The sequence below is a fragment of the Salmo trutta genome, chromosome 7, assembly GCF_901001165.1.
Source record: "Salmo trutta chromosome 7, fSalTru1.1, whole genome shotgun sequence".
NCBI lineage: Eukaryota > Metazoa > Chordata > Actinopteri > Salmoniformes > Salmonidae > Salmo > Salmo trutta.
In genome coordinates, this window is record NC_042963.1 from 56,364,708 (window position 1) to 56,390,605 (window position 25,898).

The 25,898-nt window shown below is 43.2% G+C and overlaps 1 protein-coding gene across 1 annotated transcript in view; it reads right to left on the reverse strand.

The window, feature by feature from the left end:
- Positions 1-467: 467 nt before the first annotated feature.
- LOC115196591 (growth arrest-specific protein 2) overlaps positions 468-25,898 on the reverse strand; it is a 74,393-nt gene continuing 48,962 nt past the window's right edge. The window contains exons 4-8 of the mRNA XM_029757449.1: positions 13,445-13,586; positions 9,003-9,066; positions 7,614-7,833; positions 7,302-7,409; positions 468-1,327 (exon numbers count right to left, since the gene is read on the reverse strand). Coding sequence (XP_029613309.1) covers positions 1,118-1,327; positions 7,302-7,409; positions 7,614-7,833; positions 9,003-9,066; positions 13,445-13,586 — 744 coding nt within the window. The 3' untranslated portion in view covers positions 468-1,117. The remainder of the gene's footprint in view (positions 1,328-7,301; positions 7,410-7,613; positions 7,834-9,002; positions 9,067-13,444; positions 13,587-25,898) is intronic.

Here is a 25,898-nt window from a genome sequence, read left to right on the forward strand (position 1 = left end):
TTACAGAAGTCATACTATACTTTCACACTATTAAATGAATGAATGACAAAAGTAAAACAAAATACACACAAAAACATGCTTTTAGAATCAAATATACCAGCCTTAATCCACGGATAAAAATTATTGCCAAAAAGATTGCATAGATTATTCTCAAAGGCTGGAAATCCAAATCAAACTGTCACCGTGATGCTAGTTTGCCGTGACCGCTAGGACAGGAGATATATTCCTGCTGGCCACTGTCTGTTCTGTAGCTCAGGTGGGCCGGCTGTGGCTTACATCATCAACTAGAAGACATACTGTACAAGCAACTGGTTGGAATGACAGTGTCAGTTGGCTTTGCCCTCTGTGTCACTGTCATTTCAATCAGTTTTGCTAGTTGGGAAAGGCAAGAGGTCTTTTCCTCAGGTCCTCGTGAATGTCTTTACTTCTTGTTGCGGTAGTAGGTCGGCGTAGGTGGCCATCTTTACTTCTTGTTGCGGTAGTAGGCGGCCATCTTTACTTCTTGTTGTGGTAGTAGGCGGCCATCTTTACTTCTTGTTGCGGTAGTAGTCGGCCATCTTTACTTCTTGTTGCGGTAGTAGGCGGCCATCTTTACTTCTTGTTGCGGCAGTAGGCAGCCATCTTTACTTCTTGTTGCGGTAGTAGGCAGCCATCTTTACTTCTTGTTGTGGTAGTAGGCGGCCATCTTTACTTCTTGTTGCGGTAGTAGGCAGCCATCTTTACTTCTTGTTGTGGTAGTAGGCGGCCATCTTTACTTCTTGTTGCGGTAGTAGTCGGCCATCTTTACTTCTTGTTGCGGTAGTAGGCGGCCATCTTTACTTCTTGTTGCGGCAGTAGGCAGCCATCTTTACTTCTTGTTGCGGTAGTAGGCAGCCATCTTTACTTCTTGTTGTGGTAGTAGGCGGCCATCTTTACTTCTTGTTGTGGTAGTAGGCGGCCATCTTTACTTCTAGTTGTGGTAGTAGGCGGCCATCTTTACTTCTTGTTGCGGTAGTAGGCAGCCATCTTTACTTCTTGTTGTGGTAGTAGGCCACCACCACCATCCTCGCCTTGCTCAAACTGATCCCCTTGGTTGAAGCGCCAGTTGACTTCTTGCTGCGGTAGTGTACGGCCATCTTTACTTCTTGCTGCGGTAGTGTGCGGCCACCACCAAGTAGCTGTCTGGGGTGAGGTCCTTGGTGTTGGGGGACTTGGGGGACATGGGAAAGGTCTTCCCCTCCACTCTGGAGATCTGGAGCATCCGACATGGATCGTGTTTCAACAGGTAGCTTTCAAAGGTCTCCCAGCCTCCTCCCACACGTACCATCACATGCTTGTTATGTAACATCTAGGAGAAGAAGAAGAAGATCACTTTATTGTCCAGTCAGTGTTCACAAATGTTCAACAACAACAAAAAACTCTGGGAAAATCTTTAGCTGACAACGATATTATTTCATGGTATAGTACAGGGGTGTTTAAATCCCAGCCTGGAGGTCCAGAGTACTGCTCATGTTCCTGTTAATTCATAGCACTGACCTGATGTCCCAGGACTAAGTCACACCTTGATTAGAAGGGGGAAGATTTGAAAATCACAATGGAAATGTCTTCGATGTCCAGATTTAAATTTGCCTCGTGTAGTAGACGGACATCTCTAGTAATTCACAGTTAGTAAAATGGCTTTGTTTGATTCCTTTTCACTAATAAATGACTCCAAAACTAAAAAATGAATGTGCTGTGGTTTAACCAAGGAATTGTAATGATGTGGGTTGCATTTTATAGATCAATAATTCTGTTAATTTCATTCACACCTTTTAACTAACAACACTACTCCTGCTGCTACCTTCTGTAACATGGTACTACTGTAAACACTACTCCTGCTGCTACCTGCTACCTTCTGTAACATGGTACTACTGTAAACACTACTCCTGCTGCTACCTGCTACCTTCTGTAACATGGTACTACTGTAAACACAACTCCTGCTGCTGCCTGCTACCATCTAACATGGTACTACTGTAAACACTACTCCTGCTGCTACCTGCTACTGTCTGTAACATGGTACTCCTGTACATTTCCTGGGTTGGTTACCATGGCAACATCTACACCACACAAATAAATAGCGGGACAGAGAAATAAAAAGGCGCTATTGCCATATCCACAATACGTTGTGATTCCATTAAACTACGTAGCTATCCTGCCATTATGAATCCTACTAATTGCACGATAAACGAGGAGATAACATTTACAGTAGAAGGTCTTTAGAGTACAAGCTTTCAATCCAAGCAGTAATGAGTGCCTGTAGAATTGTGACTAGGGATATAATGGGCTTTTGGCACAGAGGCCTTTTCAATCATGTCTCTATGGTGCTGGGAGACAGGGGGCCCCCGGCTAGGCCTGTATCCAGGAGAGAGCGAGGAGCCTGGGGGTAAACAGGTGTCCTGGTGGCCTGTTAGCAAAGCATTTTATTGGAGAAGAGAGACAGTGGAAAAAGGTAGAGATCTGTTTTTTAGGGTATCTGTATTTTACTTTACTATTTATATTTTTGACAACTTTTACTTTAACTTAACTACATTCCTAAATATAATAATGTATAGTGCCTTGGGAAAGTATTCAGACCCATTGACTTTTCCCAAATGTTGTTACGTTACAGCCTTATTCTAAAATGGATTAAATACAAAAAATGTCCTCAGCAATCTACACACAATACCCCATAATGACGTCACAATACCCCATAATGATGTCACAATACCCCACAATGACATCACAATACCCCATAATGACGTCACAATACCCCATAATGACGTCACAATACCCCATAATGACGTCACAATACCCCATAATGACAAAGCAAAAAGAAGTTGTTTGAAATTTTCGCAAATGTATAAAAAAAAAAAAAAAACTGAAATACGTTATTTACATTAGTATTCAGACCCTTTGCTATGAGACTCGAAATTAAGCTCAGGTACATCCTGTTTCCATTGATCATCCTTGAGATGTTTCTCTACATCTTGATTGGAGTCCACCTGTGGTCAATTGGACATGATTTGGAAAGGCACACACCTGTCTATATAAGGTCCCACAGCTAACAGTGTATGTCACAGCAAAAACCATGAGGCCGCGAAGTCAAAGGCAGGATTGTGTCGAAGGCACAGATCTAGGGAAGGGTACCCAAAAATGTCTGCAGCATTGAAGGTCCCCAAGGACACAGTGGCCTCCCTCATTCTTAAATGGAAGAAGTTTGGAACCACCAAGACTCTTCCTAGAGCTGGCCACCCGGCCAAACTGAACAATCAGGGGAGAAGGGCCTTGGTCAGGGAGGTGACCAAAAACCCGATGGTCACTCTGACAGAGCTCTAGTTCCTCTGTGGAAATGGGAGAACCTTCCAGAAGGACAACAGTCTCTGCAGCACTCCACCAATCAGGCTCTTATGGTAGAGTGGCCAGACGGAAGCCACTCCTCAGTAAAAGGCATGACAGCCCGCTTGGAGTTTGCCAAAAGGCACCTAAAGACTCTCAGACCATGAGAAACAAGGTTCTCTGGAGAGACCTGAAAATAACTGTGCAGCAACACTCCCCATGCAACCTGACAGAGCTTGAGAGGATCTGCAGAGAATGGGAGAAACTCCCCAAATACAGGTGTGCTAAGCTTGTAGCGTCATACCCAAGAAGACTAGAGGCTGTAGTCGCTGCCAAAGGTGCTTCAACAAAGTACTGAGTAAAGGGTCTGAATACTTATGTAAATGTGATATTTCAGTTGTTTTCGTGGGGATAAATTAGCAAAAATGTCTAAACCTGCTTTTGCGTTGTCATTATGGGGTATTGTGATGTCATTATGGGGTATTGTGATGTCATTATGGGGTATTGTGATGTCATTATGGGGTATTGTGATGTCATTATGGGGTATTGTGATGTCATTATGGGGTATTGTGATGTCATTATGGGGTATTAAATGTAAATGTAAATGTATTTTGTGTAGATTGATGAGGGGAAAAAACGATGTAATACGTTTTAGAATAAGGCTGTAACGTACCAAAATGTGGAAAAAGTCAAGGGGTCTGAATACTTTCCGAAGGCACTGTACTTTTTTACTCCATACATTTCCCCTGACAACCAATAGTAGTCATTACATTTTAAATGTGTTAGCAGGGCAGAATATTTTTTTTAATTCACACATTTATCAAGAGAACATCCCTGATCATCTATTCTGCCTCGATCTGGCAGACTCACTAAAGAAAAATGATTCGTATGTAAATGATGTCTGAGTGTTGGAGTGTGCCCCTGGCAATCCATTATTATTATTTTTTATATAATAATTGTGCTGTCCGGATTGCTTAATATAAGTAATTTGAAATTATTTATACTTTTACTTTTGATACTTAAAGGTGTACTATGCAGAAACTGTTTCTAATATGGGTTGTTTATTCAACGTTGGAGTTGTATACAGTAGGCTTTGTAATTAATTAAAGAGGCACTATGCAGAAACTGCTCCACCATTTCCTGGTTGCTAAAAGTCTAATAGTTCGCCTAATTTCAATTTATGTGACAAAACAAGCAAGTCTAGTGGAGAGAATCATTGTACCATCTAAATCGCTTTGAAATATTTTTTTTCCATAAACAAAAAATATTAATATTGTATTTTCAACTGTTTGAAGTACAAAACCGAAAGTAAAATACACAGAAACGAAACTTAAGAATGAGAAGCATAGAAATAGCACACATAGAACATATCTACCGCTTCTTAGACTTCCTTTCAATTGTGAATGACAGATCAATAACTCACATTTCTATTTGAATTTGGTGGGTCGCCCAAAAAAAGTTACATATTGTAGCTTTAAATATATTTTAGCAATTACATTTACTTTTGATACTTAATAATATAAGTAATATTATAGCTTTCATTTATATTTAAAACCGAATACTTTATAGACTTTTACTCAAGTAGTATTTTACCTGGTGACACCTTGACTTGAGTCATTTTCTATCAAGGTATCTTTACTTTTACTCAAGTATGACAGTTGGGTACTTTTACCACCATCATTGCTAGCGGAGAACCAGAGTGAGATGGAGGTTCACACCTTCTGTGACTTTACCAGGCGGCCCGTACAGAGAGCACACAGCAGTAGACGTTTCATTTCATCCAACACTCTAGAGTCTAAGAAGCTCATTCTTGGAATTGAACAGAATCAAGACTCGTCTTAGTTGTGACTTGTCCTTGGTTGCTCAGCAACCCTCATGGATGGTTGAAAGAAACGTCTATCTGTACAAAATAATTCTGGGTTCCCCCTCTGTTTGGTAGATACGCTTTTCTTAAGGATATCTACTTGACAGCAGAGGGCACTATCGGAACAAAATATTTATTTTCAGACCCTGAACATCGGTCCATATCAGTTAAAACCAGGCTAACATACAACCTTTCTCTTATACTGTATTTGTGATCCTCTGAGAGCTATCCATCCAGAAACTGTAATACTTTGTGCTACCAGCAGGGGTCCTTCTAGCACCGCATCACTGCCTATAGAGAACAAATGGACAGTTTTACATTTACATTTTAGTCATTTAGCCGACACTCTTATCCAGAGTGACTTACAGTAGTGAATACATACATTTCATTTTCATTTCATGCATTTTTTTTGTTTTTTTTGTACTGGCCCCCCGTGGGAATCAAACCCACAACCCTGGTGTTGCACACACCATGCTCTAACAACTGAGCCACGGGGAAGGCCATAGAGCGTATTGTCAGCCCTTGTTGACCTACAGTCCAGATCCTCCTTCAACAGAATTTTTAGACATGTGAATCCTGGTTGTGAATCCAAGATCCCAAGAGCACTAATGATACTTCACCAATCTGTACTTGTCAATAGACTTCATTCTTGCAAGGCTATTTTTTTGTTGTTGCAAGGTTTGAGTTTGGGGCAGCAGGTAGCTTAGTGGTTGGGTTGGGCCAGTAACCAAAAGTTTGCTGGATCGAATCCCCGAGCTGACAAGGTAAAGATCTGTCGTTCTGCCCCCTGAACAAGGCAGTTAACCCACTGTTCCTAGGCTGTTATTGTAAATAAGAATTTGTTCTTAACTGACTTGCCTAGTTAAATAAAATAAATAAATAGAAAGTTACAGTATGTATTTACATAAGAACATTTATATTTTATGTAAACGAGGAAACAATTAAGAATAAATACAAATTATGGCAATAGATCATTGGCAACAATAACTGCATATGCATTATTGTAAATGTTTCTTTGTGTTTTAGAAAAGGGCTATTCCAATCCTATGTATTATTCATCAATCCTTCCCTGTGGCTCAGTTGGTAGAGCATGGTGTGTGCAATGCCAGGGTTGTGGGTTTGATTCCCACGGGGGGCCAGTATGAAATGAAATGGATGCATTAAGTAAGTTGCTCTGGATAAGAGCGTCTGCTAAATTACTAAAATGTAAAATGTAAGCCTGTTGATCCTGAGGACCCCATCAACTCTGGCTGGTAGAAAGAGGACTCTAGATGGATATAAAGCATGGATAATACAAGGAGGAGTTCTCTTCCTATCTCTATGGGCCAGGAGACAGACACAGACATATTTGGAATACCATTACCAGTAAATGAAGCTTCAGAGGAGTTGCTACCAGCAGAGACAATGGATGTCTGTCATCCACGCAGTCCAAATATCGTGTGTGTGTGTGTGTGTGTGACTCAGTTCACATTGAGATGAGAAACAATATTGTTGTTGAACTGAAAACCCTCATATAACTCCAACCTGGATTTAAAAAAAAAAAATCCTGCCAAAAGTGAAAGGTCAATAAACAACAAATTCCTGGAAAAAGTGGGTCAGCCAAAATCCAGACTCATAAAATTCAGACTCATCAAATCTCAGAACAAGGAGGAAAGAGTATATTTGCTATGAGGACAGAATTGGGTATCATTCAATAGTCATCAATGGTCTATGGTCCCTGAGGACAGTGAGGAGCAATGGACCTAAATAAGTAAGAAAGTATTTCTGTAGAGGGCCGTATTCTATATCTACCGTATCAAATATAATATTCACAACAATATGAAACACCACAACCCCAAGTGTAAATCACTTACAGTACAAGCCAGCCATGTGCACAAATATTTACACCAGATTTCAACATTTTAGATTTGACCCCACCGAACCCAAAACATTTGGTCACAAAGATATTTTGGCAGGCACAATCCAAGTCCAATTTAAAATCCAGCTGCTGTTAACTATGTGGCTGAGCCGTGCGCAAACTAGAAAATCATTTCCCCCCCAAAAAAAACAAGGCGTTTTGTGCCAGAGGAAAGTGCGTAATGAAGATGAGGAGTTTTGCACACACCCGGATGAAGAGCATCTTCTCTCCGACGCGGTAGCGGCCCTGAGCCTGTCTCTCCACACAGAACTTATTGGGACACTTGCAGGGAGGGTCCTCAAAGATATGCTTCACCTGAGACGCACGCACACACACACACACACACACACACACACACACACACATGCACAAACAAACAATAATTAGATTAGTAGGGAGGTCAATCCAACAACCCTCCCAAAATGCCTGGTAATCTTCATAAATTCCTGGTAATCTTCATAAATTGAAAAGTTCAACGTAATTTCATGTAATTGTGTTGACCTTGTGTACCCTACTCACAGCCTCATCCAGCAGCTTCCCTGTGCTCTTCTTGCTAGATGACAAGCACTTGGTTGGAGAGGGGGATGGAGAGGTTAGAGAGGGGGTTGGGGGGTTTGGAGAAGGGGATGGAGAGAGGGATGGGGAGGGAGAGACAGGTAAGGGTGGAGGTAGAGGTGCTTTCTCCTCCTGTTCTATCTCCTTCTCCAGCTTGATAAGTCCCGGAGGCTCCACGTTGTACCTAAAGAAGAAGATAATAGGATAACAGTTTACATTAAGGTATACATTATAGTGGCCTGGGGTCAAATACATTATAGTGGCCTGGGGTCAAATACATTATAGTGGCCTGGGGTCAAATACATTACAGTGGCCTGGGGTCAAATACATTATAGTGGCCTGGGGTCAAATACATTATAGTGGCCTGGGGTCAAATACATTATAGTGGTCTGGGGTCAAATACATTACAGTGGCCTGGGGTCAAATACTTTATAATGGCCTGGGGTCAAATACATTATAGTGGTCTGGGGTCAAATACATTATAGTAGCCTAGGGTGGTCTGGGGTCAAATACATTAAAGTGGCCTAGGGTGGTTTGGGGTCAAATACATTATAGTGGCCTAGGGTGATCTGGGGTCAAATACATTATAGTGGCCTGGGTTCAAATACTTTACAGTGGCCTGGGGTCAAATACATTATAATGGCCTGGGGTCAAATATATTACAGTGGCCTAGAGTGGTCTGGGGTCAAATCATATGTATCTGTGCATCATGGGGTTGAATTTCAGCACACTAATCATATGTACCTCTGCAGCGTGGGGTTGAATCTGGCCCACTGCTATTTCAGCACAGTCTCTCCTCTATCTCTGTTCTATACAATAAACTAATAAAAAATATGAGCTGGTGCACACCCAGAGAAATGTTTTATTTATTTAGATGTGCTGACTAACGGAGAATAAACTATAAGCTATGAAAATAAAGAGAGTCGCACACTCTCTCTCTATATATATATAAACTCCCAGTAATGTACTGGGTAAATCATCCAACGTTTCTGTATCCTTGTGCCTTCTTCTATACAATAAGCTACAAATATGTTAGGAGAGGGACTGCCCCACTCCTTTTGAATGTTTTCTTTATAAAATCGTTTCTGAGAGGATATAATCAAAGGATAACCAAACTTCTACTTGCAATATATAACGCACATACAAACATTCAATTAAAAATGAAGGCTTTATAAGTGAATATTTTAAATCAATGGAAAAGAGGGAAAATCCCACGGGAAAGAGGGAAAATGCCTTACGGGAAAGAGGGAAAATGCCTTACGGGGAATAGGGAAAATGCCTTACGGGAAATAGGGAAAATGCCTTACGGGAAATAGGGAAAATGCCTTACGGGGAAGAGGGAAAATGCCTTACCGAGACGCTATCCTTCCCAGTTGTAGGAGACAGAGGCATACTTCCCGTGGCTGTTTGTGAAGAACTAAAGGGGAGAAATACAATGGAAAAGAGCACATGATCTTCACTGTGTCCCTTGCAACACGCCTCCATTACAGGGTGGTAATATTATCCCTGTCACATTGACACTGCGTTAAAGTGATGTCGGGAAAGTGGTTTAAAAACTCTTACGCACATGCCAGTGGGTATAGAGAAAATGAGAAGTGTTTCTTTGTGATAAGTGGTGATTGAGTTATTGATATTGGTGTGTTAGGCGTGAGGTGAACATATGTGTGAGCTCAAAACAGCTACAGAAAATATATATTTATATTTTTTTGAAGATCAACAAGCAGCAATTTCACACAAAAAGACTAAACTACATGAAATAGAATGTTCCACAAACACAGAGCCAGGCAGTAAGATGATTGATGGGCATGTGACCGTGACACAGCACACCATGCACCGTGACAGCAATAGTTCTCCAAACCTGTTGTCGTACGCTACACCATGACGATGCACTTTTCAATCCATCACAGAAGAAGGAGAAGAAGGGGAAAGAGAGGGAACAGGATAGTTAGCTAGCTACCCTGTTGTAACACACTGTGCTTGTGTGATCACACTAACGTGCCATGGATGGACAATCGAGTTCCATTCTATTCAATTACGTTCTAATAAATTCTAGTCTAATTAGTAAATTATCTATCATTTCACCGAAGTAAAATGTCTAAAAGGGGGCCAGCTGGTTGGGGTTGAAAGTAGACAAGAATAAATCAATCGTCAGCCGGAAAACGGACAAGGAGAGAAAAACACGAGAATCGTCTGTACCTCTTACCGCTGACACGGCCTTATCACTCTGGTTTAATAGGTACATACCCGCTGAGGTATTCTAATGCATCCGAGATCCTCTTCGTACTACGTCAGACTATAACAGCCTGACGTAGGCTACAACAGTGTAAAAGAGAACAACACAAAACTCCCCCCACTGTATCACTGCATACTGAGTGAAACATTTACTAGAAAGTGTGTGCCCCCAGGCTTGGATTGAAGCAAATACTACCTAAGAATAGTAAAGCCCCCTTTTACTGGCTCAAATAGCCGACCAATCAGCCTGTTACCAACCCATAGTAAACTTTTTGGGGAAAAACGATGTTTGACCAGATACAATGTTATTTTTTTTACAGTAAACAAATTGACAACAAACTTTCAGCATGATTATAGGGAAGGACATTCAACAAGCACAGCCCTTACACAAATGACTGATGATTGGATGAGAGAAATTGATGAAAAAAAGATTGTGGGAGCTGTTTTGTTAGACTTCAGAGCAGCTTTGGACATTATCGATCATAGTCTGCTGCTGGAAAAACATATGTGTTATGGCTTTACACCCCCTGCTATAATGTGGATAAAGAGTTACCTGTCTAACAGCTTTAATGGAAGCCTCTCCAACATAATCCAGGTAGAATCGGGAATTCCCCAGGGCAGCTGTCTAGGCCCATTACTTTTTTCAATCTTTACTAACGACATGCCCCTGACTGAGTAAAGCCTGAGTGTCTATGAATGCGGATGACTCAACACTATACACATCAGCTACCACAGCGACTGAAAAGACTGCAACACTTAACAAAGAGCTGCAGTTAGTTCAGAGAGGGTGGCAAGGAATAAATTAGTCCTAAATATTTCTAAAACTAAAAGCATTGTATTTGGGACAAATCATTCACTAAACATCAACTAAATCTTGTAATAAATAATGTGGAAATTGAACAAGTTGAGGTGTCACGGTCAAAACAGATTGATTCCACAGTAGTTAAGATGTGGAGAAGTCTGTCTATAATAAAGCGCTGCTCTACCTTCTTAACAGCACTATCAACAAGGCAGGTCCTACAGGCCCTAGTTTCTACCTTCTTAACAGCACTATCAACAAGGCAGATCCTACAGGCCCTAGTTTTGTCACACCTTGACAAACGGGGACTGTGAAGCAACACAAACATAGGCACAGACACATGCATACACACACACACGATAACATACGCACTATACACACACATACACATGATTTAGTACTGTAGATATGTGTTAGTGGTGGAGTAGGGGGCCTGAGAGCACACAGTGTGTTGTGAAATCAGTGAATGTATTGTATTTTTTTTATTTTTTTTATTGTATAAACTGCCTGAATTTTGCTGTACCCTAGAAAGAGTAGCTGCCTTGGCAGGAACTAATGGGGATCCATAATAAACCCCAGGAAGAGTAGCTGCTGCCTTGGCAGGAACTAACGGGGATCCATAATAAACCCCAGGAAGAGTAGCTGCTGCCTTGGCAGGAACTAATGGGGATCCATAATAAACTCCAGGAAGAGTAGCTGCTGCTTTGGCAGGAACTAATGGGGATCCATAATAAACCCCAGGAAGAGTAGCTGCTGCCTTGGCAGGAACTAATGGGGATCCATAATAAACCCCAGGAAGAGTAGCTGCTGCCTTGGCAGGAACTAATAGGGATCCATAATAAACCCCAGGAAGAGTAGCTGCTGCCTTGGCAGGAACTAATAGGGATCCATAATACACCCCAGGAAGAGTAGCTGCTGTCTTGGCAGGAACTAATAGGGATCCATAATACACCCCAGGAAGAGTAGCTGCTGTCTTGGCAGGAACTAATGGGGATCCATAATAAACCCCAGGAAGAGTAGCTGCTGCCTTGGCAGGAACTAATGGGGATCCATAATAAACCCCAGGAAGAGTAGCTGCTGCCTTGGCAACAGGAACTAATGGGGATCCATAATAAACCCCAGGAAGAGTAGCTGCTGCCTTGGCAGGAACTAATGGGGATCCATAATAAACCCCAGGAAGAGTAGCTGCTGCCTTGGCAGGAACTAATGGGGATCCATAATAAACCCCAGGAAGAGTAGCTGCTGCCTTGGCAACAGGAACTAATGGGGATCCATAATAAACCCCAGGAAGAGTAGCTGCTGCCTTGGCAGGAACTAATGGGGATCCATAATAAACCCCAGGAAGAGTAGCTGCTGCCTTGGCAGGAACTAATGGGGATCCATAATAAACCCCAGGAAGAGTAGCTGCTGCCTTGGCAGGAACTAATGGGGATCCATAATACACCCCAGGAAGAGTAGCTGCTGCCTTGGCAGGAACTAATGGGGATCCATAATAAACCCCAGGAAGAGTAGCTGCTGCCTTGGCAGGAACTAATGGGGATCCATAATAAACCCCAGGAAGAGTAGCTGCTGCCTTGACAGGAACTAATGGGGATCCGTAATAAATACCAATACATAACATTGCCCTACTTTCTCTCTCTCCAGCCAGCTAACGCCCCACTGTCTGTCTTCTCTCACTTTCACTCTGTTTCCTGGGACGTTCTGTACCACGAACAACAGTTTTAAAATGCACATAACTGACCATATCATTCATCTGGTAAGACAAGACAGTCACAGCGTTCTCAGGACATAGCCTGCTGTCCATACAGGGTATTGTGTTAAGTCAGGGTATCGTGGGTGGAGTCTGTGAACAACAGAAGAGGAGCTTGTGTACAGAGAGAGGAGGGGAGAGGAGAGGAGAGGAGGGGAGGGGAGGGGAGGGGAGGGGAGAGGAGAAGAGGGGAGAGGAGAGGAGGGGAGAGGAGAAGAGGGGAGAGGAGAGGAGAGGAGGGGAGGGGAGGGGAGGGGAGGGGAGGGGAGAGGAGGGGAGAGGAGAGGAGAAGAGGGGAGAGGAGGGGAGAGGAGAAGAGGGGAGAGGAGAGGAGAGGAGGGGGGGTAGGGTAGGGGAATAGAGGGGAGAGGAGAGGAGGGGAGAGGAGAGGAGAGCAGAGCAGAGGAGAGGAGAGGAGAGGAGAAGAGGGGAGAGGAGAGGAGGGGAGGGTAGGGGAATGGAGGGGAGAGGAGAGGAGAGGAGAGGAGAGGAGAGGAGAGGAGAGCAGAGCAGAGCAGAGGAGAGGAGAGGAGAGGAGATCTAAAAGATGCCTTTGTGTCTCTCTCTCTCTCTCTGCATCCCAGCAGTCAGTCCCCCACCCATAGATGGCGGTCTGGGTCTATCAGGGTCAATGGGTCTATCCTCCTCACTGGAAGTGCTGCTGACAGCCTGAGGCAGATCCGGACAAGGGCCATATTTAGTGTGACTTGCTTCAGAAGTCACATTCCCAATTTTCAACTTATTTCAGACGTATTATAGTTGTTATTATTATTTGGCCATATTTATTAAAGGAAACTGAACCCTGACTATGTGTGACCAGAGCGGTGTACTGTTCTCACCAGGGTTTGGGGTTAATTCCATTTCAATTTAGTGAATTCATGAAACTTTCAGAGGCATTGTTGTAGAAACTAATGAGTGGTCACATTGAGATCTCTGCAAATTGTTCTGTTGTGTTCTAGCTTGAAAAGAATCAAAACAGAGCAGTAATGCAAACTGACATGAATCCGTACTCACCCAATCCCTCAGACTCAAACAGGCAGGTCTCTCCCACCCCTACCTGACGACACCAGGTCAGGAAGTTAGCTGTGTTGTCCCTGGCGAAGAAGGACCCGGAGGGCGCACTGGCACGACACGGGATCCTCCGGCATGGGATGGCCTGGTGGAGGGAGACATTAGAAGAAAATAGATTCCTTTATATTGTGAGAAACGGAAGTGCCACTGGGTGGAAGGAGAGCTTGCTCAAGGTTACAATGGCAGTGGAGACACATTAGGAAGAGAAAAACATTTACATTTTTGTCATTATCCAGAGAAACTTACCGTAGTGAGTTCATACATTTTCATACTTTGCCCCGTACTGGTCCCCCATGGGAATCAAACCCACAACCCTGGCGTTGCAAGCACCATCCTCTGCCAACTGAGCCACACAAGACTTCCCTGTAGCTCAGTTGGTAGAGCATGGTGTTTGCAACGCCAGGGTTGTGGGTTTGATTCCCAAGGGGGGCCAGCACAGAAAAAAAAAATATATAATTATGAAATTAAACGAAATGTATGCATTCACTACTGTAAGTCACTCTGGATAAGAGTGTCTGCTAAATGACTAAAAATGTAAATGTAAAAAACGAGACCCCCTGAACAATGACCACAAGATCAGTTGGTGCTTTTTGTAAATAGCAACTTATTAATACAAAGCAACGTCACAGACAATTGTCTCGGCGGGTATCCTAGAGGCCTGCGAGGTGGACCAGCAGCCCTCCATCCAGGGATGCTGTACCATGACTGACCAACATGTGTGTGTGTGTGTGTGTGTCTGAGGGTGGAAGGAAAAAAGCTGTTTCTGTTTTCATCAAATGGACAATAAAATATATATTGTATTCTCAACAGAACAGCAAGGCTGTGATAGTGATATTCTGTAATGATTTATCCCTAAAGACAAGGGGGGGGGAGATTTTCAGACAGTGACCACAAACTGTAGCTACATGACCGACTGTAGTCCTTCAGGCCCAACAGAAGTTGGTCGGACTTCATTGTTTCTTTTCAGAGAAAAGACAGTCCTTGTTAATTCACTCTCAGTTTCAGACCAGAATCTGAGCTTCCCATTCCTCATCCCCCAGTCAGCTGGGTTCCCATCAGTAACACACTATAACCATCTACCCCCATAGACTTATGTCTATCCCTAGTATATATATGCCGCCTGCACCGTTTTCAGATTTCTTCTCCATGTGTTGAGGGGGCTCTGGTTTCAGCTCTGGATCGAGGAACTTTTCCTTTCGCAGATCAATATTGTAGATGACGGCTTGGGGGGGGACGGGGACCGAGAGAGCGAGTGAGAGATGGAGAGGAAGAGGGCTAGACTACTACTGCAGCAGGCCTGGTCTGGTATGGGAGAGAGGGGAGGAGGGGTGGAGGGATGGAGGGGAGGAGGAGAGGAGGGGAGGAGGGGTGGAGGGATGGAGGGGAGGAGGAGAGGAGGGGAGGAGGGGTGGAGGGATGGAGGGCTAGACTACCACCAGGCCTGGTCTGGTCTGGGAGAGAGGGGAGGAGGGATGGAGGGGTGGAGGGATGGAGGGGAGGAGGGATGGAGGGGTGGAGGGGAGGAGGGGTGGAGGGATGGAGGGGTGGAGGGGTGGAGGGATGGAGGGGTGGAGGGATGGAGGGGAGGAGGGATGGAGGGGTGGAGGGGAGGAGGGATGGAGGGGTGGAGGGGTGGAGGGGTGGAGGGGAGGAGGGATGGAGGGATGGAGGGGTGGAGGGATGGAGGGGTGGAGGGGTGGAGGGGTGGAGGGGTGGAGGGGTGGAGGGGTGGAGGGATGGAGGGGTGGAGGGGTGGAGGGGTGGAGGGGAGGAGGGATGGAGGGGTGGAGGGATGGAGGGGAGGAGGGATGGAGGGGAGGAGGGATGGAGGGTGGAGGGGTGGAGGGATGGAGGGGTGGAGGGATGGAGGGGTGGAGGGGTGGAGGGATGGAGGGGTGGAGGGGAGGAGGGATGGAGGGGAGGAGGGATGGAGGGGTGGAGGGGAGGAGGGGTGGAGGGGAGGAGGGATGGAGGGGTGGAGGGGAGGAGGGGAGGAGGGGTGGAGGGGTGGAGGGGAGGAGGGATGTAGGGGTGGAGGGGAGGAAGGATGGAGGGGAGGAGGGATGGAGGGGTGGAGGGGTGGAGGGGAGGAGGGGAGGAGTGGAGGACTACCACCAGGTCTGGTCTGACTTGAGGATCAAATGACACTTGAGGCTACACACAGGCAGCAGCCCCCCACCAAACCTGGGTTCAAATACTATTTGAAAATCTATTCAAATGATGTATTTGTGCTAGATTGAGTTTGCCTGGCTTGATGGAACCAATTGAATAGTTCCAAAACCGCAATAGGGACTCCAGGCAGGCTTAAGCAAATACGTTAAGTATTTTAACAATTTGAAATAACCCAGGTTTCAGGTCTGACCCCCCCCCCCCCCTGGGCTACGATGAGGTAGATTTATGCTCCTTGCTATGGTTTAATACAGGATGTGTGCGTCTCCGAGCCGAGAGAAAAGGATTGCGTCCCCAATGGCACCCTATTCCCTATATAGTGCACTACCTTTGACTGGCTCTGGTCAAAAGTGGTTACCTATATAGGGAATAGGGTGCCATTTGGAATGCAAAACAAAAGAAAGGTACAATGAGGTCATGGTGGAAAAATGCAGTGTTTTCTTTCATTCCAGGCTTTTCTAGTTGGCTCCTCTCTGGGAGGGACTCTCTGCCTTTCTCCTTTCATTCCAGGCTCTCTTAGCTGGCTCCTCTCTGGGAGGGACTCTCTGCCTTTCTCCTTTCATTCCAGGCTCTCTTAGCTGGCTCCTCTCTGGGAGGGACTCTGCCTTTCTCCTTTCATTCCAGGCTCTCTTAGCTGGCTCCTCTCTGGGAGGGACTCTCTGCCTTTCTCCTTTCATTCCAGGCTCTCTTAGCTGGCTCCTCTCTGGGAGGGACTCTCTGCCTTTCTCCTTTCATTCCAGGCTCTCTTAGCTGGCTCCTCTCTGGGAGGGACTCTCTGCCTTTCTCCTTTCATTCCAGGCTCTCTTAGCTGGCTCCTCTCTGGGAGGGACTCTCTGCCTTTCTCCTTTCATTCCAGGCTCTCTTAGCTGGCTCCTCTCTGGGAGGGACTCTCTGCCTTTCTCCTTTCATTCCAGGCTCTCTTAGCTGGCCCCTCTCTGGGAGGGACTCTCTGCCTTTCTCCTTTCATTCCAGGCTTTTCTAGTTGGCTCCTCTCTGGGAGGGACTCTCTGCCTTTCTCCTTTCATTCCAGGCTCTCTTAGCTGGCTCCTCTCTGGGAGGGACTCTCTGCCTTTCTCCTTTCATTCCAGGCTCTCTTAGCTGGCTCCTCTCTGGGAGGGACTCTCTGCCTTTCTCCTTTCATTCCAGGCTCTCTTAGCTGGCTCCTCTCTGGGAGGGACTCTCTGCCTTTCTCCTTTCATTCCAGGCTCTCTTAGCTGGCTCCTCTCTGGGAGGGACTCTCTGCCTTTCTCCTTTCATTCCAGGCTCTCTTAGCTGGCTCCTCTCTGGGAGGGACTCTCTGCCTTTCTCCTTTCATTCCAGGCTCTCTTAGCTGGCTCCTCTCTGCTATATTAGCTCACATTCTTTGGTTGAAGGTTATACCCGCATCAATGTTTTAGTGGACCACCGTATTAGTATGAGCTACTATGTATACTACCAACTCAGTGGTGTTGTGGTTAGAGCGTCCGCCCTGAGTTGGTAAAGGTTGGGAGATCAATTCCCGGACGGGTCGAAGACTTAACCACCAAGTCTCTGCTTGGCACTCAGCGTTAAAAGATATAGAATGGGGTTAAGGTCCTGTGTTAGACTAACGTCATGTCCAAAGGATGCCTGGTTACATACTACCATGGATACTGTAGCTACCTGCAGGACCCTCCTCGCCTGTATAGTTAATATTAAGTATGGATGGAGATGGGAACCTGTATATTAAGTATGGATGGAGATGGGAACCTGTATAGTTAATAGTATGGATGGAGATGGGAACCTGTATAGTTAATAGTATGGATGGATGGAGATGGGAACCTGTATAGTTAATAGTATGGATGGAGATGGGAACCTGTATAGTTAATAGTATGGATGGAGATGGGAACCTGTATAGTTAATAGTATGGATAGAGATGGGAACCTGTATAGTTAATAGTATGGATGGAGATGGGAACCTGTATAGTTAATATTAAGTATGGATGGAGATGGGAACCTGTATAGTTAATATTAAGTATGGATGGAGATGGGAACCTGTATAGTTAATAGTATGGATGGAGATGGGAACCTGTATAGTTAATAGTATGGATGGAGATGGGAATCTGTATAGTTAATAGTATGGATGGAGATGGGAACCTGTATAGTTAATAGTATGGATGGAGATGGGAACCTGTATAGTTAATAGTATGGATGGAGATGGGAACCTGTATAGTTAATAGTATGGATGGAGATGGGAACCTGTATAGTTAATAGTATGGATGGAGATGGGAATCTGTATAGTTAATAGTATGGATGGAGATGGGAACCTGTATAGTTAATAGTATGGATAGAGATGGGAACCTGTATAGTTAATAGTATGGATGGAGATGGGAACCTGTATAGTTAATAGTATGGATGGAGATGGGAACCTGTATAGTTAATATTAAGTATGGATGGAGATGGGAACCTGTATAGTTAATATTAAGTATGGATGGAGATGGGAACCTGTATAGTTAATAGTATGGATGGAGATGGGAACCTGTATAGTTAAAATTAAGTATGGATGGAGATGGGAACCTGTATAGTTAATATTAAGTATGGATGGAGATGGGAACCTGTATAGTTAATATTAAGTATGGATGGAGATGGGAACCTGTATAGTTAATATTAAGTATGGATGGAGATGGGACCCAATTATTGCAAATCTAAAAAGCAAACATCTTGAAGTTTTTCGGGCTGGAAAAAGATAGACAGCTCTACATCAACAGCTCTATATCAACACCTTCATATCAACAGCTCTATATCAACAGCTCTATATCAACAGCTTTACATCAACAGCTCTACATCAACAGCTCTATATCAACAGCTCTATATCAACAGCTCTTCATCAACGCCTTCATATCAACAGCTCTATAACATCAGCTCTACATCAAAAGCTTTATATCAACAGCTCTATAACAACAGCTGTATAACAACAGCTCTATATAAACAGCTTTATATCAACAGCTTTATATCGACAGCTCTATATCAAAAGCTCTATATCAACAGCTCTATATCAACAGCTCTATATCAACAGCTCTAAATCTACAGCTATAAATCTACAGCTCTATATCGACAGCTCTATATCAACAGCTCTACATCAACAGCTTCATATCGACAGCTCTATATTGACAGCTCTACATCGACAGCTCTATATCGACAGCTCTATATCGACAGCTCTATATCGACAGCTCTATATCGACAGCTCTATATCGACAGCTCTATATCGACAGCTCTATATCGACAGCTCTATATCAACAGCTCTACATCGACAGCTCTATATCAACAGCTCTATATCGACAGCTCTTCATCGGCAGCTTTATATCAACAGCTCCATATTGACAGTTCTACATCAAAACCTTCATATCAACAGCTCTATATTGACAGCTCTATATCGACAGCTCTATATCAACAGCTCTACATCAACAGCTCTACATCAACAGCTCTATATCGACAGCTCTATATCGACAGCTCTATATCGACAGCTCTATATCGACAGCTCTATATCGACAGCTTTATATCAACAGCTCCATATTGACAGCTCTACATCAAAACCTTCATATCAACAGCTCTATATCGACAGCTCTATATCGGCAACTCTATATCGACAGCTCTATATCGACAGCTCTATATCGACAGCTCTATATCAACAGCTTTATATCGACAGCTCCATATTGACAGCTCTACATCAAAACCTTCATATCAACAGCTCTATATCGACAGCTCTATATCGACAGCTCTACATCGACAGCTCTATATCGACAGCTCTATATCAACAGCTCTACATCGACAGCTCTATATCGACAGCTCTATATCAACAGCTCTATATCAACAGCTCTACATCAACAGCTCTATATCGACAGCTCTTCATCGGCAGCTTTATATCAACAGCTCCATATTGACAGTTCTACATCAAAACCTTCATATCAACAGCTCTATATTGACAGCTCTATATCGACAGCTCTATATCGACAGCTCGACATCAACAGCTCTACATCAACAGCTCTATATCGACAGCTCTATATCGACAGCTCTATATCAACAGCTCTATATCAACAGCTCTATATCGACAGCTTTATATCAACAGCTCCATATTGACAGCTCTACATCAAAACCTTCATATCAACAGCTCTATATCGACAGCTCTACATCGACAGCTCTATATCGACAGCTCTATATCGACAGCTCTAAATCAACAGCTCTAAATCAACAGCTATATATCGACAGCTCTATATCGACAGCTCAACATCAACAGCTCTACATCAACAGCTCTATATCAACAGCTCTATATCAACAGCTCTACATCAAAAGCTCTACATATTGACAGCTCTACATCATAACCTTCATATCAACAGCTCTATATCGACAGCTCTATATCGACAGCTCTATATCGACAGCGCTATATCGACAGCTCTATATCGACAACTCTATATCAACAGCTCTATATCGACAGCTCTATATCGACAGCTCTATATCAACAGCTCTATATCAACAGCTTTATATCAACAGCTCCATATTGACAGCTCTACATCAAAACCTTCATATCAACAGCTCTATATCGACAGCTCTATATCGACAGCTCTACATCGACAGCTCTACATCGACAGCTCTATATCGACAGCTCTATATCGACAGCTCTACATCAACAGCTCTATATCGACAGCTCTATATCAACAGCTCTACATCAACAGCTCTATATCGACAGCTCTATATCAACAGCTCTATATCAACAGCTCTATATCAACAGCTTTATATCAACAGCTCCATATTGACAGCTCTACATCAAAACCTTCATATCGACAGCTCTATATCAACAGCTCTACATCGACAGCTTTATATCGACAGCTCTATATCGACAGCTCTATATCAACAGCTCTATATCAACAGCTCTATATCAACAGCTCTACATCAACAGCTTTATATCGACAGCTCTATATCGACAGCTCTATATCAACAGCTCTACATCAAAAGCTCTACATATTGACAGCTCTACATCAAAACCTTCATATCGACAGCTCTATATCAACAGCTCTACATCGACAGCTCTACATCGACAGCTCTATATCGACAGCTCTATATCGACAGCTCTATATCGACAACTCTATATCGACAGCTCTAAATCAACAGCTCTATATCGACAGCTCTATATCGACAGCTCTATTTCGACAGCTCTACATCAACAGCTCTATATCAACAGCTCTATATCTACAGCTCTATATCAACAGCTCTATAACAACAGCTCTATAACAACAGCTCTATATCAACAGCTCTATATCAACAGCTCTATATCAACAGCTCTATATCTACAGCTCTATATCTACAGCTCTATATCAACAGCTCTACATCAACAGCTCTACATCAACAGCTCTATATCTACAGCTCTATATCAACAGCTCTATATCAACAGCTCTATATCAACAGCTCTATAACAACAGCTTTTATATCCCAGTAGTTTTATTACATCGTTCCAAATACAGAGAGGACCTCGAAGCTATAACTCCAAACTGCTCCAAACTACTCCAAGCGGTTTGGAGCTACAGCTTTGAAGTCTTCTCTGTATTTGAGCAGAGATTACTGGGCCTTTTAAAACCAAACGGTTCTGAGTCTGAGCAGAGATGACCTGGCCTTTTAAAACCAAACGGTTCTGAGTCTGAGCAGAGACTCTGAACCGCTCTACATCAACAGCTCTATATCGACAGCTCTACATCAAAAGCTCTACATATTGACAGCTCTACATCAAAACCTTCATATCAACAGCTCTATATCGACAGCTCTATATCGACAGCTCTATATCGACAGCTCTATATCGACAACTCTATATCAACAGCTCTATATCGACAGCTCTATATCGACAGCTCTATATCGACAGCTCTATATCAACAGCTCCATATTGACAGCTCCATATTGACAGCTCTACATCAAAACCTTCATATCAACAGCTCTATATCGACAGCTCCATATCGACAGCTCTATATCGACAGCTCTACATCGACAGCTCTATATCGACAGCTCTACATCGACAGCTCTATATCGACAGCTCTACATCAACAGCTCTATATCGACAGCTCTATATCGACAGCTCTACAGCAACAGCTCTACATCAACAGCTCTACATCAACAGCTCTATATCGACAGCTCTATATCAACAGCTCTATATCAACAGCTCTATATCAACAGCTCTATATCAACAGCTCCATATTGACAGCTCTACATCAAACCCTTCATATAGACAGCTCTATATCGACAGCTCTATATCGACAGCTCTATATCGACAGCTCTACATCAACAGCTCTATATCGACAGCTCTATATCAACAGCTCTACATCAACAGCTCTATATCGACAGCTCTATATCAACAGCTCTATATCAACAGCTCTATATCAACAGCTTTATATCAACAGCTCCATATTGACAGCTCTACATCAAAACCTTCATATCGACAGCTCTATATCAACAGCTCTACATCGACAGCTTTATATCGACAGCTCTATATCGACAGCTCTATATCAACAGCTCTATATCAACAGCTCTATATCAACAGCTCTACATCAACAGCTTTATATCGACAGCTCTATATCGACAGCTCTATATCAACAGCTCTACATCAAAAGCTCTACATATTGACAGCTCTACATCAAAACCTTCATATCGACAGCTCTATATCAACAGCTCTACATCGACAGCTCTACATCGACAGCTCTATATCGACAGCTCTATATCGACAGCTCTATATCGACAACTCTATATCGACAGCTCTAAATCAACAGCTCTATATCGACAGCTCTATATCGACAGCTCTATTTCGACAGCTCTACATCAACAGCTCTATATCAACAGCTCTATATCTACAGCTCTATATCAACAGCTCTATAACAACAGCTCTATAACAACAGCTCTATATCAACAGCTCTATATCAACAGCTCTATATCTACAGCTCTATATCTACAGCTCTATATCAACAGCTCTACATCAACAGCTCTACATCAACAGCTCTATATCTACAGCTCTATATCAACAGCTCTATATCAACAGCTCTATATCAACAGCTCTATAACAACAGCTTTTATATCCCAGTAGTTTTATTACATCGTTCCAAATACAGAGAGGACCTCGAAGCTATAACTCCAAACTGCTCCAAACTACTCCAAGCGGTTTGGAGCTACAGCTTTGAAGTCTTCTCTGTATTTGAGCAGAGATTACTGGGCCTTTTAAAACCAAACGGTTCTGAGTCTGAGCAGAGATGACCTGGCCTTTTAAAACCAAACGGTTCTGAGTCTGAGCAGAGACTCTGAACCGCTCTACATCAACAGCTCTATATCGACAGCTCTACATCAAAAGCTCTACATATTGACAGCTCTACATCAAAACCTTCATATCAACAGCTCTATATCGACAGCTCTATATCGACAGCTCTATATCGACAGCTCTATATCGACAACTCTATATCAACAGCTCTATATCGACAGCTCTATATCGACAGCTCTATATCGACAGCTCTATATCAACAGCTCCATATTGACAGCTCCATATTGACAGCTCTACATCAAAACCTTCATATCAACAGCTCTATATCGACAGCTCCATATCGACAGCTCTATATCGACAGCTCTACATCGACAGCTCTATATCGACAGCTCTACATCGACAGCTCTATATCGACAGCTCTACATCAACAGCTCTATATCGACAGCTCTACAGCAACAGCTCTACATCAACAGCTCTACATCAACAGCTCTATATCGACAGCTCTATATCAACAGCTCTATATCAACAGCTCTATATCAACAGCTCTATATCAACAGCTCCATATTGACAGCTCTACATCAAACCCTTCATATAGACAGCTCTATATCGACAGCTCTATATCGACAGCTCTATATCGACAGCTCTACATCAACAGCTCTACATCAACAGCTCTATATCAACAGCTCTACATCAACAGCTCTATATCAACAGCTCTATATCAACAGCTCTATATCAACAGCTCTTCATCAACAGCTCTATATTGACAGCTCTACATCAACAGTTCTATAACAACAGCTTTACATCAACAGCTCTATATCAACACCTTCATATCAACAGCTCTAGATCAACAGCTCTATAACAACAGCTCTATATCAACAGCTCTACATCAACAGCTCTACATCAACAGCTCTATATCGACAGCTCTATATCGGCAGCTCTATATCAACAGCTCTTCATCGACAGCTCTTTATCAACAGCTCTATATCAACAGCTTTATATCAACAGCTCTAGATCAACAGCTCTAGATCAACAGCTCTATATCAACTCCTTTATATCAACAGCTCTATATCAACACCTTTATATCAACAGCTCTATATCAACAGCTCTATATCAACAGCTTTATATCAACAGCTCTATATCGACAGCTTTATATCCACAGCTCTATATCAACACCTTTATATCAACAGCTCTATATCAACAGCTTTATATCGACAGCTCTATATCGACAGCTCTAAATCTACAGCTCTAAATCTACATCTCTATATCGACAGCTCTATATCAACAGCTCTATATCAACAGCTCTACATCAACAGCTCTATATCAACAGCTCTACATCAACAGCTTTATATCGACAGCTCTATATCGACAGCTCTATATCAACAGCTCTACATCAACAGCTCTACATCAACAGCTCTACATCAACAGCTCTACATCAACAGCTCTACATCAACAGCTCTATATCAACAGCTCTACATCAACAGCTCTACATCAACAGCTTTATATCGACAGCTCTATATCGACAGCTCTATATCAACAGCTCTACATCAAAAGCTCTACATATTGACAGCTCTACATCAAAACCTTCATATCGACAGCTCTATATCGACAGCTCTATATCGACAGCTCTAAATCAACAGCTCTACATCGACAGCTCTACATCGACAGCTCTACATCGACAACTCTATATCGACAACTCTATATCGACAGCTCTATATCAACAGCTCTATATCGACAGCTCTATATCGACAGCTCTATATCTACAGCTCTATATCAACAGCTCTATAACAACAGCTCTATATCAACAGCTCTATATCTACAGCTCTATATCTACAGCTCTATATCAACAGCTCTACATCAACAGCTCTACATCAACAGCTCTATATCTACAGCTCTATATCTACAGCTCTATATCAACAGGTCTATATCAACAGCTCTATAACAACAGCTCTATAACAACAGCTCTATATCAACAGCTCTATAACAACAGCTTTTATATCCCAGTAGTTTTATTACATCGTTCCAAATACAGAGAGGACCTCGAAGCTATAACTCCAAACTGCTCCAAACTACTCCAAGCGGTTTGGAGCTACAGCTTTGAAGTCTTCTCTGTATTTGAGCAGAGATTACTGGGCCTTTTAAAACCAAACGGTTCTGAGTTTGAGTAGAGATGACTGGGCCTTTTAAAACCAAACGGTTCTGAGTCTGAGCAGAGATGACCTGGCCTTTTAAAACCAAACGGTTCTGAGTCTGAGCAGAGACTCTGAACCGCTCTACATCAACAGCTCTATATCGACAGCTCTATATCGACAGCTCTATATCGACAGCTCTACATCAAAAGCTCTACATATTGACAGCTCTACATCAAAACCTTCATATCAACAGCTCTATATCGACAGCTCTATATCGACAGCTCTATATCGACAGCGCTATATCGACAGCTCTATATCGACAGCTCTATATCGACAGCTCTATATCGACAGCTCTATATCAACAGCTCTATATCGACAGCTCTATATCAACAGCTCCATATTGACAGCTCCATATTGACAGCTCTACATCAAAACCTTCATATCAACAGCTCTATATCGACAGCTCCATATCGACAGCTCTACATCGACAGCTCTATATCGACAGCTCTACATCGACAGCTCTATATCGACAGCTCTACAGCAACAGCTCTACATCAACAGCTCTATATCAACAGCTCTATATCAACAGCTCTATATCAACAGCTCTACATCAACAGCTCTATATCGACAGCTCTATATCAACAGCTCTATATCAACAGCTCTATATCAACAGCTCCATATTGACAGCTCTACATCAAACCCTTCATATAGACAGCTCTATATCGACAGCTCTATATCGACAGCTCTATATCAACAGCTCTACATCAACAGCTCTACATCAACAGCTCTACATCAACAGCTCTATATCAACAGCTCTATATCAACAGCTCTATATCAACAGCTCTATATTGACAGCT